The following is a 16,457-nucleotide window of genomic DNA, read 5'->3' as shown; positions in this document are numbered from 1 at the left end:
ACAACCAAGTATGAATCAGGCTTAATTGTGTTGTAGGTCTGATGTCCTTCAGAAGTGAACAGTATGTTGTAGTGTGTCTGGGAAGATGATTGTAACGGATTGCACGACTGGCGAAATGCTAAATGTGCTAATAGAAATGCAAAACATTTATGTGAAAATACATTGATCCCCGAAGGGAAATGCAGGTGTCATAGCAACACGGTTGAAACACAGGAGAGGGACAGGTAAGAGTCGGCGAGAACCAAACCAAGATTGATAGATTGCTATTTTGAATTATTGATTTGACTGTTATTTATTAGGCATTGAGCAAGACCAAATTAAGACTGATTAGATAGATGGATTGGCTATATATAGATGCCTAGATGGATGAATAAATAAGTAGTTTGAGCTTAGATTTGGGCACTAAATATCTGCAATGGGTCTGGGTGAATGTACTCGTCTGTAAGTAGTCTATAAATGCATGTATGTAGGCTATAAATGCATGAACTGTATGTAGGCTACTGGCTATCAGTAATCGTATGTCTAATAAACAATTTATGAAGGAATATTATGTAGTCTATCAATAATGAATGTGGGATATACTATATACAGTCTATCAACAATGAATATCATGTATTTGAATGTATTGTCTATCATCGATGAGTTGTCTTATCAGTTCTTATGAGTTCTTATAACTGTAACTATAGTCTTATAAGCAGATTACAATACATTTGAACTTGACCTTATAAGTCATTATTAAATACATTATAATATATGTAAGCAGGCTTTACAAAACCAACTAAAACTAAAGTCATAGAGAAAATGTCTTTGGTTTAGTCTTTGTCAATAATCTTCACAAGTAGATTAAGCTATTTTTCTGACATTGCTCAATCTTAAAAGAAATAAAAAAGAAGATTTTACTAATACAAACTATTCAAAACTAAGCCTTAAAATATTTGATAAAATAAGCTAATTGCAAACAAAAAGTCAAAACGAAATAAAACATTTAATGAAAATTTCTAACCTTGCTGCAGTCACGAGAGAGAAACCCAACCTCTGATCTACTTGAGGTCACACAACTCAGCAGTGTCTCCATGGAGTGAATAAAACCTGAATCCAGTATAGAGGGTCTGTGTGAACGTGGCCTGGGCTCTGTGGATGAGAGTCATGGCGTCAGACACGTTGTAGAAGGACAGAGTACCTGCACTGTGATCCAGATACACTCCTAATCTGGAGGACACCGGAACTGAGATTTTGGTAACACTCTCTTTGTGTATGAATTCATAACCTTCCTTGAAACACCGTAAGGACCAAGATTTATCATTGAATCCAAATGAGCTTTCAATGGACAGATCAACATTTCTTCTGCTGATATCTTTGTATGCAACCGCTATATCAACGGCGTATCCGTTCCACTCTACCTCCCAGTAACGGCGTCCGGACAGACCCTCTCTACTCAGAACCTGGGCGTTCCCTCTTCCACCGGAGAACCTCTCGGAGTGATAATGGTGCATCTGTCGTTCGTTCATACTTATTACTTTTCTGTTCTCTTTAGTCAGAGACAGGTATTGATTTGCTGTGTTTATATCTAGTGTGATTGGACATGAATACTGTAAGAACTCTGCTCTGGTCTTAGGTTCTGGAGGTTTTGACAGCATAACATCCACTCTATTCATTTCCGTTGAGACCTTTGTCCCTTCTTTAAGAATGTCCTCTAGTTTGTCCCTCATCTTTGACACAGTCACATCTGTGAAGTAGCTCAGAAGACAGACATTGCTGCTGACTGGATGTGTAGATTCACTGATCTTTGAGAGGGAGGTGTAACGGTACAGAAATTGGATGTGATCCTCTGTGTGTGAGAGCTGCTCCAGCTCAGCGTGTCTCCTCCTCAGTTCAGTAACCTCCTGCTCCACACGCCTCCTCCGTTCTTCAGCACACCTCGCGTCGCGTTTCTGCTGGTCTCTGATCAGATCCCTCACCTCAGATCGTCTTCTCTCAATGGAGGTGATGAGCTCCGTAAAGATGGTGTCACTGTCCTCCGCTGCTCTATCAGCAGACTTATTGATGGACTCAAGCTCCTGGTGAAGCACCTTCACGTCTTTCTCTCTCTCCTGGATTCTCTGATGGATGCTGTGCTGACTCGTAGCAAGCTCATTCTGTCTCTCGGCCCTTTCTGCTGCAGCTGAGGTCATATCGTGGCCTTTGTGTTCTTCCATGGAGCACAAATAACAGATGCACTGCTGATCAGTGCGGCAGAAAACCTTCCTCACCTCGTCATGACGAGAGCAGATGTTCTCCTGAAGCTTGCTGGAGGATTTGACCAGCTTGTGTTTCTTGAAGGCAGGGGATCGATAGTGAGGCTGGAGGTGAGCGTCACAGTAAGAGACCAGACACTGGAGACAGGTCTTCACGGCTTTCAGTTTTCTCCCAGTGCAGGAGTCACAGGCCACATCTCCAGGTCCGGCATAGCCGTGATCAGGAGGCACAGCTTTGAGGTCCGTCTCCTTCAGCCTGTCCACCACCTCGGCCAGCATGTTGTTTTTCTTCAGGACAGGTCTTGGGATGAACGTCTGTCTGCACTGTGGACAACTGAATCTCCCTCTTTGAACATCCTGATTCCGGTATCCATCAATGCACTTACTGCAGTAGTTGCGTCTACAGGGAACAGTCACTGGATCCTTCAGTAGATGAAGGCAGATAGAACAGCAGAACTGTTCCTGGTCCAGTTGGACTCCTTGTTGTGTCATTTCGCAGCTGACTGACTGTTCTGTGACTGAGTTGAGTTTTCATTTCATTTTCTCAGAGGTCACGTGACATGGGAGGTTGTGTGTGTGTGTGTGTGTGTGTGTGTGTGTGTGTGTGTGTGTGTGTGTGTGTGTGTGTGTGTGTGTGTGTGTGTGTGTGTGTGTGTGTGTGTGTGTGTGTGTGTGTGTGTGTGTGTGTGTGTGTGTGTGTGTGTGTGTGTGTGTGTGTGTGAGAGAGAGAGAGAGGATAGGAGTTTAAAGAGACAGTGTCCAGTGTCTGTGGCATTCATTCCCTCTTGAAATATGACTCAGCAGCCTTCTCTTATGTTGAATTCATGAGAACAAAGTCCAAATAAAACCCTGATGAACATGGTAAAATAAGAGACACTGGATCTCCCGCTTTCTCTGTCTCACTCTCTCGCACAGACGCACGCACGCCCGCCCGCACGCACGCACGCACGCACGCACGCACACACACACACACACACACACACACACACACACACACACACACACACACACACACACACACACACACACACACACACACACACACACACACACACACATATAGGGAGAGGGGAGAGAGAGAGAGTCAGATAGTCAGTGTTTATTCATAGTCTAATGAATCTAAAACAACAAATCAGATTAGCTTAAATTCCATTGTATTCATAGGTTTACTGCAAGGTTCTTGGCTATTGTTAGATGGGTACATCAATTGTGTTTGTGGGAGGTTTGATTTAGTTAGCAATTGAATGTAATATATGCAATTGAATGTTTTTCTTTATAACATTGCTGCTGTTGTTTTGGTTGTTCAGGCTAACATGGGCTTGTTGTTGGTGGTGCGCCAGTGTGCCACAGATTTGGTATTTGGTTGTTTAGTACTACTAGTGCACCGCAGGTTATAAGGTTTACCTTTTCCCCGCCGCGTAGAAAAGCCTGGTGACATGACGTGAGGTTAGTACCTGCCAACACTCGTGAATTTAGCTGGGAATTTCTCCTGAAAATATCCTTCATTTTGGACAACTCAACCAAGACTATGGTAAAAGTGAGCATGCACATAGGTGTTACACATCCCACTGATATGCAACTAGGACCATACTGACTAAGTCAGTGAACACTAAGTGAATACTAAGTCAGTGAATGTTAAGTGAATAGCCTACTAGGTCAGTGAATACTAAGTCAGTGAACACTTAGAGTGAATACTAAGTCAGTGAATACTAAGTGAATACTAAGTCAGGCCCCCCACCAGACAATCTCCTTTATTTATGAAGTGATAATGCCTGGGTCAGTGTTTCAAAATCCTAACTTGCTTTCATCCACTGTCTGCCTGTATGTTTTATGTGATATCAGTCCAACTTGTCATAGTAGGGTATGAGTTTCAGGTTATGTGGGATATATTGGGACAGCTATACTTGTTTGTTAATAATCAAATAAAGCAAAATCAACAGCCAATAACCAAAAATGATCTTGAATTGTCGCTGCCACTAAACTATGATTTGGATTCAGTTCAGCAGCATATTATTGTAGGCTACCGATGGTCTATATACTGTTCCCTATTCTGTACCGTTAAAACATTAAAAGTAAGAAATATGAAGATTACATTGTGCTAGAAAGCGAAATACAAAATCATAAATAAACATGGATGTAAAATTCCATGATAAATAAATCCTCAAATCATCAAATCAATACTGACAGTTAATTGGCTAAACAGAATCATAAAAAAGTGAATCCTGGATTTCTTATGTTATTTCTTATGTTACATTTCAGTGTTTCATACATACATTAACGTGTGTGAAAAGAACATTTTCTACAGTGGCTCTGAACTCAAGTGCAAAGAACCCCAACTGCCAGCCTTTCAATGTAAATCAGACTGTGGAAACAACTCCAAAATGTGTTAACTGCTGAACTAGTCTCTCAGTTTCTTAAAATCAAGAAAATGGACAACCCCATAAGGTAATTAAAAAGCAGGTGTGACTGACTTGTGTCTCTAACAAAGGAAAATTATGTAAGCAGTTCTTATGCTCTATAATAAACCTCAGAAATAATGACAAAATACTTACCCACGGTGTAAAAAAGCTGTATTTGAATTACAATATCCTCTAATATTATAATTATAACATTAATAATACCATCCTATATCCTACATATATTCCAACTGCTGAGTCTTTTAAAGTGGCCTTTCATCCAATCAGAGTCTTCAAAAAGGCTGGCCAACTGAAGGGCCAATGGTACTGGTTTGGTACTGGTCCGTTAACATTGCATTCAAAGAAAGAGAACATGGGGAACCACATGCGCGCTCGTCGGCTGTGCTGGACGGTGCGATAGTTGGCCAAGGTGTGGTAGTAGAGGAACAGACGTGTGGTGATGTAGAAGGCTATGGACACGTCAATGGAGTAATGCTCGTGAGCCGCCAGGATGAAAAAGATCCCAAACAAGTTCAACACCCAGGAGATGGTGTGGATCAGACCCCAGCTCCGTGGAGTGTACTCTGTGACAAAGAAGTTCAGCATGGTGAGGGCAACGGTGTGTCCACTGAACATGTAGTCCCCACAGGTGTGAACCCCTGTCAGGGTCAGCCCAAAGCCACTCCAGATCGCCATTGCCCTCTGGAGCTTTCCCCAGGTGTCACCGTAGATCTTACTGGCACAGTCCAGATGTTGTCCGGGTACGGAGAGGGAGGTCACGAACATGGTGAAACAACGGAGAAGAAATACCGTTCCGATCAAAGAACACAGACGTCGAAACACAATTGATCGATGTTTGTGAAGTAGCAGGATCAACAGAAATATGTAGCTTAGGATCAGACCGCAGGCCTCAGCGGCCGCAAATGCCCAAGGGATTCTGGGAACTTTGTCCAGAAATATGTCTGGCAGTGGCGGGTATGTCCTCATGTCTGGGACACGTTCGTGCACGAGAACCATGACAAACGATGTGAATGCAAAAACAAACATGACATAGACAGAGCTGATGGCCGTCTTCCACAGTTCTGGGTCCAGACGACGATCAGCGGCCAGGTGCTGCCTGCACCACCTCCCGTTAGAGCAGCTGTGACAGGACACGTCGCCCGATCCATAACCCTGTCTGTCACAGTTCCTCCGGCAGAGCTCAGTCCCTTTATAAAAGTGCTCATCCCCATTACACCTCCTGTCAGCCACGTTACGGCTCCGTTCATGTCCCGCTGACATCACTCTGGTCGCTGCAGGCAGCCTTTCTGTGGAGCTAAGACCCAGCTCCTCCACCTGGGCCTGGTTCTGCCTCTGGAGCCGCCTAAGGGCTAAGGTCAGCCTCTTGATGTCGCCCAGCACGCCAAGACACAGCGGGGGGCCACGTAAGTCTGCTTCAGTCAGCGACAGCAGGCTGGTGCCGTCAAGACGGTGCGTTGTACACAGGAGCTCCACATATTCCCCAAAGCCTTCCTCACTCAGCCATCTGGCCACTTGCTTACAGCTCCAGGTGCTGGCAGACACCTCCAGTGGAGCCATATTCCTAAGAGATTGTTGAATTCCTAACCGGAAACATACAAATCCATTCATCCAAATGTGTTCATGTGTGTACTGTAGCCTAGTTTTTTCCATCAGGCCAAATGCAAGGGTAGCTTAAGGTTTTGTGGCCCTTTCTGTTTGATTACTTGCATTCATGCTTCTTGACAGTTATTGTGTATATTTATATACACAATATATAACATAATATATAATATTGAGCTTATGTTGAAATATGGAATCATACATCATAGATATGACTGACGTCATAGACCACATCATTTCTCAATCTCATAGCTGACCATCATATATAAAACAGAGCCGTTCTAGATCCTGTGATGTCACTCATCAACAGTGCATGATGGAGCCGGCTGTGGTCAGATATGTCTCCGGGGAACCCGTACTCACCATCTCATTCACCCTGGACGGCAGCAATAAACACATGCAGAGGGACCCAACCGAGGAACTGGGTAATGTCCTGGCGAGGATATCCATCGGTACTGCCAAAGAGAAAAACAGAAAATCTGAGAAAAACAGAAAATCCAAGAAAAACAAAGAACAGCAGCAGAAGCAGCCTACGAAACCTCAGGTGGTCAACCTGTTTTATAACGATGAGTTGGTGCCAGAGGGTGTGATGAGTTCCAAAGCATGGCAGGATGGAGCGATGCTGCATGTCGGAGAGGTCAAATATGCCGTACAGCGAAACCCGCCAACTTTCACCACAGCGGTACTCCCGACATCTCTGCTGGCTGGGTTTCCCGTCTGTCCTAAACTGGAGGTGGAGTTTGGCCACCTGGAGGAGTGTGAGTTTACCTGGTACACAGCAGGGGAGGACAGCGGCGACATCTGGAGAGTGGCAGGACTGGAACGGGTATACATCCCTTCCAATCTGGACATCGGTTCGCGGCTGAGGCTCTGCTGCACCCCCAAAGATGGAGACCGGCGAGGGCAAGACACAGAGCTGGTCTCCATAGCAACCGTGGAGGCCGGTCCGGGGGTGTGCACCTTTGACAACCGTCACGTGTACACTCTGAAAGGGCCGGAGGCGCGGGTGCTGAGGGTGGTGTCATATAACATACTCGCTGACATCTACATCCAGACGCCATTGTATTCCTACTGTGCCAACCATGCCCTGGAGGTTGACTACAGACAGAACCTCATCAGGAAAGAACTGTTAGGGTACAATGCTGATGTCATCTGTCTCCAGGAAGTAGACCAAAGGATGTTCAGTGACAGTCTGGCTCCGGCTTTTGATGCATTTGGTTTGGACGGGGTTTTCAAGAAAAAAAGGAAACAACATGAAGGCTTGTCCACGTTCTACCGTAGGTCAAATCTGAGGTTGTTGAGTCGTCACGACATCATACTGAGTGAAGCGCTGTCCGACCCTCTAAACTCCGACCTGTTAAAGAAAATATCCACCGACCTAAAAAAAAGGATCTTAGGCAAATCCACTGCTCTGCAGGTGAGCGTGTTTGAGGTCTTGAAGGAACCTTCTAGAAAGATATGTGTGGCCAACACCCATCTGTACTGGCACCCTAAAGGAGGGGACATCCGTTTGGTGCAGATTATTGTTGCTCTGAGACACATCATGAGGGAGGTGGCACCTGGCGCTGCACTGGTCTTCGCCGGAGACTTCAACTCCACCCCTAACTCAAGTCTGTTCAGTCTGTTGACCCAGGGCGTGATCCCACTCCCAGACTCGGACTGGAGGTCTGGAGGCCTGAAGGAGGCCTGTCCCCCGGCAGTGTCCTCGCCATTCCCTCCTCTCCGCAGTGCGTGTGGAGAGCCGGCCTACACCAACTACGTAGGACATTTCTACGGATGTCTGGACTACATCTTCATCGAGCCGGACAAGATGGAGGTGGAGCAGGTGATCCCCCTGCCCAGTCACGAGGAGGTGACTGCGCACCAGGCCCTGCCCAGTGTAGCCCACCCCTCAGACCACATTGCACTGGTCTGTGACCTCAGCTGGAAGCCCTGAAGCACTGCTTCTCAAGGTCGGTCCGGGGACCAAGCAGGGGGCTATTTTAGACCCCTGGTTGTCCCGGACTTGACATTGGTGTGTAACCCTTCATCAGAGAAAGTTGAAGCAACTTGCTCTGATGAAGGCTACACACCGAAACACGTTAAAAAGCTGGAGGAATAAAGAAAATGGTCAACCGAGCTACCCATCTTACATTTTTATTTTGTAGCACCGCTTTTTCCGCGTTGCTGGATTTCATATTACTCTGCGAGTTGTAAGGCATGTGTGGTTCAAGAAAGCACCAGTAAACATTTTCACATTCAGGATTTATATGGTATTTGCATGTATAATAAATAAATAAATAACCTCATAAATACTTGTCAGCTCTGTTATTCCAGACGTTAGCTGACCTCAAAGTACAACTGGACTATAAGAATTCTATCCCCTGCCAACTTGCCCCCTGCCCCCACTCCTCCCTTTTCTGTAAATGTATATTTCGCTGCTACTGGGGCTGTTATGTAGCCTATTGTATGTCTTACTGATTAATTGAGTACAATGGACCACACTGGGCTTTTTGTGTCATCCTTTTAACAGAGTTTTCTTGACAGTCTGTTATATCAAAAATATGAATAAAGTATCCAAGCAATCAGTCAATAGTCTTGTTCGTTAGTCATCCATAAAGGAGAGTGCTTGTACTGTATTGGCTGAGGGATCCACGTTTGAGCATTAATCACATAGATTAGTCTCACTGGCCCCATGGGTCCACATACTGGTAATCCAAAGTTTAAACGACATTTTCTCTGTTATTAACCTTCTAAAGGGAGATGGTGATTTGGAATATATTTCTCTGGTTAAAAATAAATAATATTAAAAAAGACTAGACAAAAGGTATTTTACTTATAGCCTGTGTGTGTGTGTGTGTGTGTGTGTGTGTGTGTGTGTGTGTGTGTGCGTGTGCGTGTGCGTGTGCGCGTGCGTGCCTGCGTGTGTGTGTGTGTGTGTGTGTGTGTGTGTGTGTGTGTGTGTGTGTGTGTGTGCGTGCACGCGTGCGTGTGTGTGTGTGTGTGTGTACGTGTACGTGTTTGTGTCAAAAAGAAGGACACCTCTAGCCTGACACTCAGTCAGCCTGAATTTTCATTCGATTCAGGCCAGGGGCTCGAGCCAGGCTAGGACACCTCTACTCATGGAGTTATAATATATCTAGAGGACGGACTGCCCTGCCCCAGCTATTCATTTCAATGAAAGTTGCTCACCAGTGAATGAAGCACCCGGAAAGTACCTCTACTTCCTGGATTAGCTCCAATTTTGGAGTCAATAGAGCAGGCGCACTAGCGTTTTCAGACGATGAAAGCATGCGCAATAGTGTCCTACATGCGAAAGTCCTGCAATACCAGAGTTAGCCACCAGGCTTCTGAGGCTTCAACCATTCTCCGCGGTTCTGGGGGGCTTGGCTCGTACTACGGAGTATAAATGCGCGCATGCTCAGTGACGTGCGACATAACGGCCCGTTAGCAGCTACTTCCGCGTTGTGTGAGAGTCGTCGCAGCAGGCAGAGCAGAGCAGAGCAGAGCTCAGCTACGCATGTTTGACTGTTTGTTTACCTGCGTTGTTTGTACATATGAGCTGTTCCCCTCGGTGCTGCACCACACCAACACCACACCGCACACTACACCTGCAGCCGACATGATGGCGGCGGCCACGGTAGCAGTAGCAGCGGCGGCTGGCGAGGACGCCACCAGCACCAACCTCAGCCCCACAACAACCATCGTCACCACCACCAGGACCCCCAGCAGCGTCCCTCCTCCAGGTAGGGGCTGTCGCGATTATAACATTTTACATGCCGATTAATAGCAGGGCCGTGCTTTGCTGTAGGCAAGGTTCGGCGGCCGCCTGGGGCCTCAAACAGCCAGGGGCCCTCATGAGATTTTTTGGGGGATTTTTGGAAATATAAATAAACAGCTTTCCATTCCATTCGAGGCCCCCAAAAATTAATAGTCGCACTAATAATTGCAATTAACGATTTAATTGTGTTTTTGTTGTTAAACACTGGAGCATTAGGAATACAAATAAAAATTCTGTTAAGCTTTTATGCTTTGAAGTATGCATAGGGCAGATATGACTAATAACCTAAATAAAATACAAATACAATGGCTGACATATTTAATAACTTAATACTGAAAAACATTAATTGTGGCAATAGCCGATCTACAAGCTCACAACGAATCGAGCTTGTTGATCTGCTATTTCCACTATTTAAAAAAAAAGTTTGAAAATATGTAACATATTTTCAACTTGGAAACAACTATGAAGATGATGTTAAATAATTGCGATTATCTCAAATAATTGCGATTAGACGATTATGTAATAATTGTGACAGGCCTACCTCCAGGAGACACTGAGGAGGCCGAGGAGGGCTTCTGCTGCCCCGTCCACTGCTCGGAGCTGTCACGCCGGCAGAACGAGCAGAGGAGGTCGGGCTTGTTCTGCGACGTGACGCTGGCCTTCAACAGACCGGGCTCCCAGACCCTGGAGATGTCCGCCCACCGATCGGTGCTGTCCGCCGCCACGGACTACTTCACGCCACTGCTCAGCGGTCAGTTCTGCGAGTCGCTGTCCCGGCGGGTGGAGATCCGAGAGTGGAGCTCCTCGGAGACGGGGCCCGACCCGGAGACGGTGGAGGCCGTCGTGCAGTTCATGTACACGGGAGAGATCAGGGTGACCATCGGCAATGTGCACGAGGTTCTGGAGCTGGCTGACAGGTGAATTATGTTATTTTAATTTTATCCTCCTCCCCGTGTTGGGAGGTGCATGCCCAAAACATATGGTATGTGTTCATCCAAGATGAATATATATATATAAAAATAAATGTAATCATTTGGTGTCTCATTACTTGATCATGTAAACAAGTGACAATGGAACAGTAATTGCATGCCTTTCCAATGTTTGCAGCCACATAATATGTGGCTACAATATTCTATAATATTGTTATAGAATTCTTTTCAATTATATTTTAAATTTTAAACATTAATATTGAACATAAGTTGAATGACAATGTAACATTGCGACAGAAGGGTGAAATAAACGATGCAGTTGTAGAAAGAGTATTTGAGCGAGTTGATTAATTTGATGTATCGGTCCTGTTCGTTTTTGCTGTCCAGAAGATGGCATGCCATGAAGGTTTACTAACTGTACAGGATATGGGGAGGAACATTGGTGATGTCTCGCTAGATCCAATGTGAATTTGTCAATTGGACAAAGCTAAACATATCACTAACGATCCTACTCTTGTTTTCTTATGAACGAGTGTAGTACTCACCCTATGGAATATGGTCAAATGTTATTTATAGCAGCTAATCCTTTCCAAACCACTGCCTCTTATACTCAAGTGGTCTAATAAGTCCACCATTTGCATGACAGGTTCCTACTGGTGCAGCTGAAGGACTTCTGTGGCGAGTTCCTGAAGAAGAAGTTGAGCCTGACCAACTGTGTGGCCGTGCACAGCCTCGCCCACATGTACACGCTTGACCAGCTGGCGCTGAGAGCCGCCGAGATGATCCGACGCAACTTCCACAAAGTCATCCAGGACGATGAGTTCTACACGCTGCCATTTCACCTGGTGCGCGACTGGCTCTCTGATACTGAAATCACTGTAGACTCTGAAGAGGTACTGTTTGAGTCTATAGTGAAATGGGTGCAGCGCAACCCAGACGAGCGAGTGAAGTATTTCGAGGAGCTGTTCCAGCTCCTGAGACTGCCCCAGATTAAGCCTGCCTACCTGATGCGGGTGGTGAAAAAGGAGCCCTTAGTCGCCAACAGCGCGGTTTGCCTACAGGTGGTGTGTGACGCTGTGGAGGGTCACGCGATACGTTTTGAGCACCTCAAGTCAGCTGAATTGGAGCCCTGCGCCTCCGGCATGCCGGCTTTCCAGCCACGCTTTGGCCAAAACATGGACGTAATCATGGTCGTGGGTGGAGTGTCAGAGGGTGGTGACTATCTGAGTGAGTGTGTAGGCTACTTTGTGTACGAGGACCGTTGGGTCAACCTGCCGCACATCCACAACCATCTCGATGGACATGCCATTGCGGTCACAGACTCCCACGTCTACGTCGCCGGCTCCATGGAACCGGGTTTCGCGAAGACCGTGGAGCGCTACAACCCCGTTCACAACACCTGGGAGCAGGTCAGCAACTTGACCACGCGCAAGCACTCCTTCGGCCTCACGAGCATAAAGAACATTCTGTACAGCATTGGTGGCCACGGCAACTTCAGCCCGGGCTTCAAGGATGTCAGCGTGTATGAGCCCGAGCAGGACAAATGGCACAACCTGGAGTCTGCGCCGAAGATCCTGCGAGATGTGAAGGCAGTGAGCGTTGAGGACCGCTACGTGTATGTGACCGCCCGCACACCCGTAGACACAGACAACGAGGATGGACTGAAGACGGTGACAACGCGTTACGACACGGAAAGCCGCCAGTGGCAGGAGGTGGACTCTTTACCCCTCATCGACAGCTACTGCATCTTCCAGATGGCAGTTGCTCCCACCAACTTCTACCACACGGCGTCCTGCTGCCCCAAAAGCTACAAGGTGCCGGACGAGATGGCTCAGCAGAAAATCAGCAGCCGCATCTCTGACGACATTCTCGAGAGCCTCCCCCCGGAGGTCACCAGCATCGAGGGCGCCGCCATCTGCTACCTGGGCGAAGACGTCTTCGTCATCGGGGGTTGGAAGAACAGCGACGATGTGGACAAGCAGTACCGCAAGGAGGCGTACCGCTACTCTGCCGAGAGGAAGCGCTGGCTGCTGCTCCCGCCGATGCCCCAGCCGCGCTGCCGAGCCGCCGCATGCCATGTCCGCATACCCTACCGCTATCTGTACGGCAGCCAGCGCTACCCCATGCCCCAGAACCTGGCACGCCAGCGGGATCGCATGCAACAGATGCAGCAACTCCATCGGCGCACCCTCACCCTGCGCCGGCAGCTCCAGTCTCAGATTGAGTGCTGAGTTCTCTCGTGTTCCCTAGGAGGGGAAGCTGTTTTGCACATAGCTCATTTCCTCGCTGCTGTTTAGCGTGTCTTTGGCTGATGAGCGGCCTGTAGATATTCCAGTACTTTGTCTTAATGTTTTTGTTTTTTTGTCTTTTTGAATTTAATGCGCGAGTGAGATGTACAAGCACACGTTTGTATAGCAGGTTTAAGTGGCACATAAAGATTTGGCAAGACAATGTGTTAAATTCTGTTTAACTTTAATCATTTTAGCCTTACTTAATTAGCTAATGCCTTACCTTCATTCTTTCAAGAAATGTAACCTCTCTTAAATCTTTTGAAAATGTCCATTCCTTTTATCAACCAATGACTTTCCATTTAGGTTTGCATTTTATATTGTGTTGAAACTTAGAGTAAATCATGTCTTTCTATACTTTACACATTGTCGGGTAAAGGTTTGAGAGAAAAGCTTTAATTATTTAGTGCTAAGCCTATCCTCAACCCATCTTTATTCTACCTCTCATTCTTTTAGGTGTTGGCTTTTGCACAAAGGTTAAATGAGGAGGATCTTGTGTCGCACGTGTTTATTTTTGAAAGGGACTTATCTAAATCTGCATTGTGTGGAATTGCAGAGGAGAGTGTTAAGCATTTTCAGTGTAGACCTCACAATCATACTCTCATTATGACATGATTCTGCTTTTTACATTGTTGCACTAAAACCGGTGTGACAGTTTTGTTAACTTTTTCATATGATTTCATTCTCTTTAGCTTTTACATACTTTTTCCTCTAATATTTTCATGGACTTAAACATTCATGCTTTAACTTCCCAGACTAAGCACTACAATTTATTTTTTGTAAATCAGCATAGTTTAGTTAAAATTGTGCCTCTGTAATTTCCAAAATGAGGGCCCATGTATAGACCGATGACGTTGAATAACAGGTTTGCTTTTTGAAATGGTGCAGGGTTTCTGATTGAAGACGCTTGATTTGCACTGGTTTTCTATGATGTGCTTAAGATGGTAGCCTCTTGATATTCCAATACGTTGGGTTATTTTTCAAGACTTTGTGGGCTGATGTGTGTGTGTGTATTGGTTGAACAAGCACAGGTTTTTCGATTGAAGACTTTGATATCTACGAACTGTCTTGATAAAAGAATCTCCAGCAGGGTCTGTTATACCATGCGGTTTTTGTTAAAACATTCCCACCAATGGACCAGATGCTTTAAAATGTTCTTTATATTATTCCAGATAAAGAGTGCAAAACACACTTAATGCCAAAAATAGCAGATCTATAATCTCAACAATGTGTTGTGAGCTTATAGACTGGCTATTTTCGGCGTGCACTACATCATATGGCAGTATAAATCGGGCTGTCTGCTTTGCCTCTTCCTCTGTGTTAACATATGGACAGTTTGGACACTGTACTGTGGGCTATACAACAAATTTGAGACATAATGAATTGGGGGAAATCTTTAAATGTATCCAAACCGACTAAATTAGAAGCATTAACATTCCCGTTCACCATGCGTTTTTTTTTCTTTCTTTTTTTTAAACCTTATCCGATTACTGCGAAATAAATGCAGAAATATATGATATGTCAATCTCATGCACCTGGAAGAAGTATGACATTTTTTTTTGTGTTAAACAGAAAGGTCAACTTTTTTTTGTTGCAACTGGTCCACTGAACATTCCTACTCCACCAGAATGTGAGTTTTCTATTTACTTGAAGGTAAAGTTCTTCCACACAAGAACGCAATGGATTTTTAAGTTGGATTTCGCACACTGAAGGAGCTGAAATATATTTGATAGAACTTTAACGTCACGCACGGTTTGGACTTGAATTGCTGTGGTCACAACAAAGTGTTGTGCCATTGGGACCAGTTAAATGTACGTTGAAGTTGACTGTGCTTTCATCTCGTCTATCTCCCAGCCAGCCAGGCTCTGTGAATATTGTTAAGCTAGCTTCTGGTGTTGTGAGCCTAACGTTGCTCCATCCCATTCCCTGCATTAACCACTTCAGCCTTATTTTAAAGAAATCCCAAATACCATGAGCTTGTAATTCTGCTATTTATTTGGAAAACATTATAGAAATGTCCACCTACAATGACATGCCCAGAGTGATGCCAGGGTGAAAGTGGTTAATGTGACAAATTCAGTTGTTCATAGATTAACGCAAGCCAGTAGATTGGCTATTTTTTGTTCCAATTTCATAATTGCCATGCTGGAACAGCACTTAAGTTACACAGTCAGTTCACAGGACTTTAAATGTAAGGGAATTATTGACATACTAGGTATGGTGTTTTGCTCATTGACCATGCTATATTGATAATCACCATGTACAATGGCTTTTCACTTCATATTTTTCTTTGAGGTGAGAAAACAACCCAGTTCCAGATATCATTGGGAGATTTATGCCAGATTATGTTATTTGCGGGTCCCTCGTGTCCTGCATTTATGCATTTGTCTGATCATGTAAAGAAATTGTGTGGTTTCATACATTGCAAGAGTTGTAAGAGTACCTTCATTTTAAATAAAAATCATATTTCACTGAAATGTGAAGGTGTACGTCATCTGTGAAATTGAGGCAGTGTATGCCACTACAAGGGGCAGGGTGGGCACCACAGCACTGGGGCATACAGGTATACCATTTGTGTCTTTAAGTCACATTTCTTAATGAAAAATTAGGCTTTACAAGCCTCAGTGTGTCAATTTATCAGTGAATACAAAGCAGGGGTTTTATAATGGTAACTCAATAACGTACAACTGTGGGGGGACGGGAGGAAGACCTGTGTGTAATCTGATTATTTGCAAACAGTGAAAATACTGACGGATAAATTATGCTTCAGTATTTAATTATGCAGCATTATTCATTGACAAAAATTACCCGCTCTGCTTCTTACCAAAAAGCAGGCACACACACTCAAAGTGCCACTGAATCAAAATGCAGCAACGCTCTAAACGACAATGACATACAGTAGGAACAAACGACCCCGGAACCAGTGGTATGTATAGTGTGTGTTCCAGTGGGAGCACTACAGATGCAGGAACTGCCAACGTAAACAGTGCAAGGAATCCCATCGTCCAGCAGCTCAGTGTTGCCATGTCGGCTTATTATAAGCGACTTTGGGCTTCTTTTTCTGTAAAGTTGCTTGTAAAAAAAAAATGGTGGTAGAGGTTTTGTGGGCTTGTTTCTAAAGTGTAGTTGCTTATTTAGGCTTGCTTTAGAAATATATTATATTCATATTATTCAAACCCGTGGTTCTCAAATATTTTGTGCCAGGGAGCATTTGTATTGTTAGAATGTTT

At 45.0% G+C, this 16,457-nt stretch overlaps 4 protein-coding genes across 5 annotated transcripts; 2 read left to right on the top strand and 2 right to left on the bottom strand.

The window, feature by feature from the left end:
* Positions 1-1,040: 1,040 nt before the first annotated feature.
* LOC308104957 (tripartite motif-containing protein 16-like) lies at positions 1,041-2,726 on the bottom strand (the record flags this gene model as incomplete). Its single annotated transcript, XM_080455596.1, has 1 exon — positions 1,041-2,726. One exon carries the CDS (start codon positions 2,724-2,726, stop codon positions 1,041-1,043), a length of 1,686 nt encoding a protein of 561 aa, XP_080311722.1.
* Positions 2,727-4,906: 2,180 nt separating this feature from the next.
* Positions 4,907-6,208, bottom strand: LOC308104956 (sphingomyelin synthase-related protein 1-like; the record flags this gene model as incomplete). The annotated part of the gene is made up of 1 exon (XM_080455595.1): positions 4,907-6,208. One exon carries the CDS (start codon positions 6,206-6,208, stop codon positions 4,907-4,909), a length of 1,302 nt encoding a protein of 433 aa, XP_080311721.1.
* A 358-nt stretch (positions 6,209-6,566) lies between these two features.
* Positions 6,567-8,186, top strand: LOC308104488 (2',5'-phosphodiesterase 12-like; the record flags this gene model as incomplete). Its single annotated transcript, XM_080454923.1, has 1 exon — positions 6,567-8,186. The coding sequence occupies one exon, from the start codon at positions 6,567-6,569 to the stop codon at positions 8,184-8,186; it is 1,620 nt and encodes a 539-aa protein (XP_080311049.1).
* Positions 8,187-9,688: 1,502 nt separating this feature from the next.
* On the top strand, positions 9,689-15,698 carry LOC308105366 (kelch-like protein 11). Of its 2 annotated transcripts, none has more exons than XM_080456042.1 (3): positions 9,689-9,975; positions 10,558-10,927; positions 11,586-15,698. In XM_080456042.1, the coding sequence occupies exons 1-3, from the start codon at positions 9,750-9,752 to the stop codon at positions 13,168-13,170; spliced, it is 2,181 nt and encodes a 726-aa protein (XP_080312168.1). In that variant the 5' UTR covers positions 9,689-9,749; the 3' UTR covers positions 13,171-15,698. The 2 variants fall into 2 exon arrangements, with proteins under 2 accessions (XP_080312168.1, XP_080312167.1); XM_080456041.1 differs by having other exon boundaries at positions 10,546-10,927.
* Positions 15,699-16,457: the final 759 nt, after the last annotated feature.

This window comes from Gymnoscopelus braueri (assembly GCF_963280865.1).
Source record: "Gymnoscopelus braueri genome assembly, chromosome: 17".
In the NCBI taxonomy this organism is placed as follows: domain Eukaryota; kingdom Metazoa; phylum Chordata; class Actinopteri; order Myctophiformes; family Myctophidae; genus Gymnoscopelus; species Gymnoscopelus braueri.
The sequence above is the reverse complement of the archived record's forward strand: the minus strand, read 5'-3'. Positions and strand labels throughout refer to the sequence as shown.

Excerpts from the sequence above, each read along its gene's own strand:
- LOC308105366 (XM_080456041.1), top strand. The coding sequence starts at position 9,750 with ATGTTTGACTGTTTGTTTACCTGCGTTGTTTGTACATATGAGCTGTTC. Across the intron at positions 9,976-10,545 it reads CAGCAGCGTCCCTCCTCCAG|GCCTACCTCCAGGAGACACT; the intron begins GTAGGGGCTGTC and ends TAATTGTGACAG. Across the intron at positions 10,928-11,585 it reads GTTCTGGAGCTGGCTGACAG|GTTCCTACTGGTGCAGCTGA; the intron begins GTGAATTATGTT and ends TTTGCATGACAG.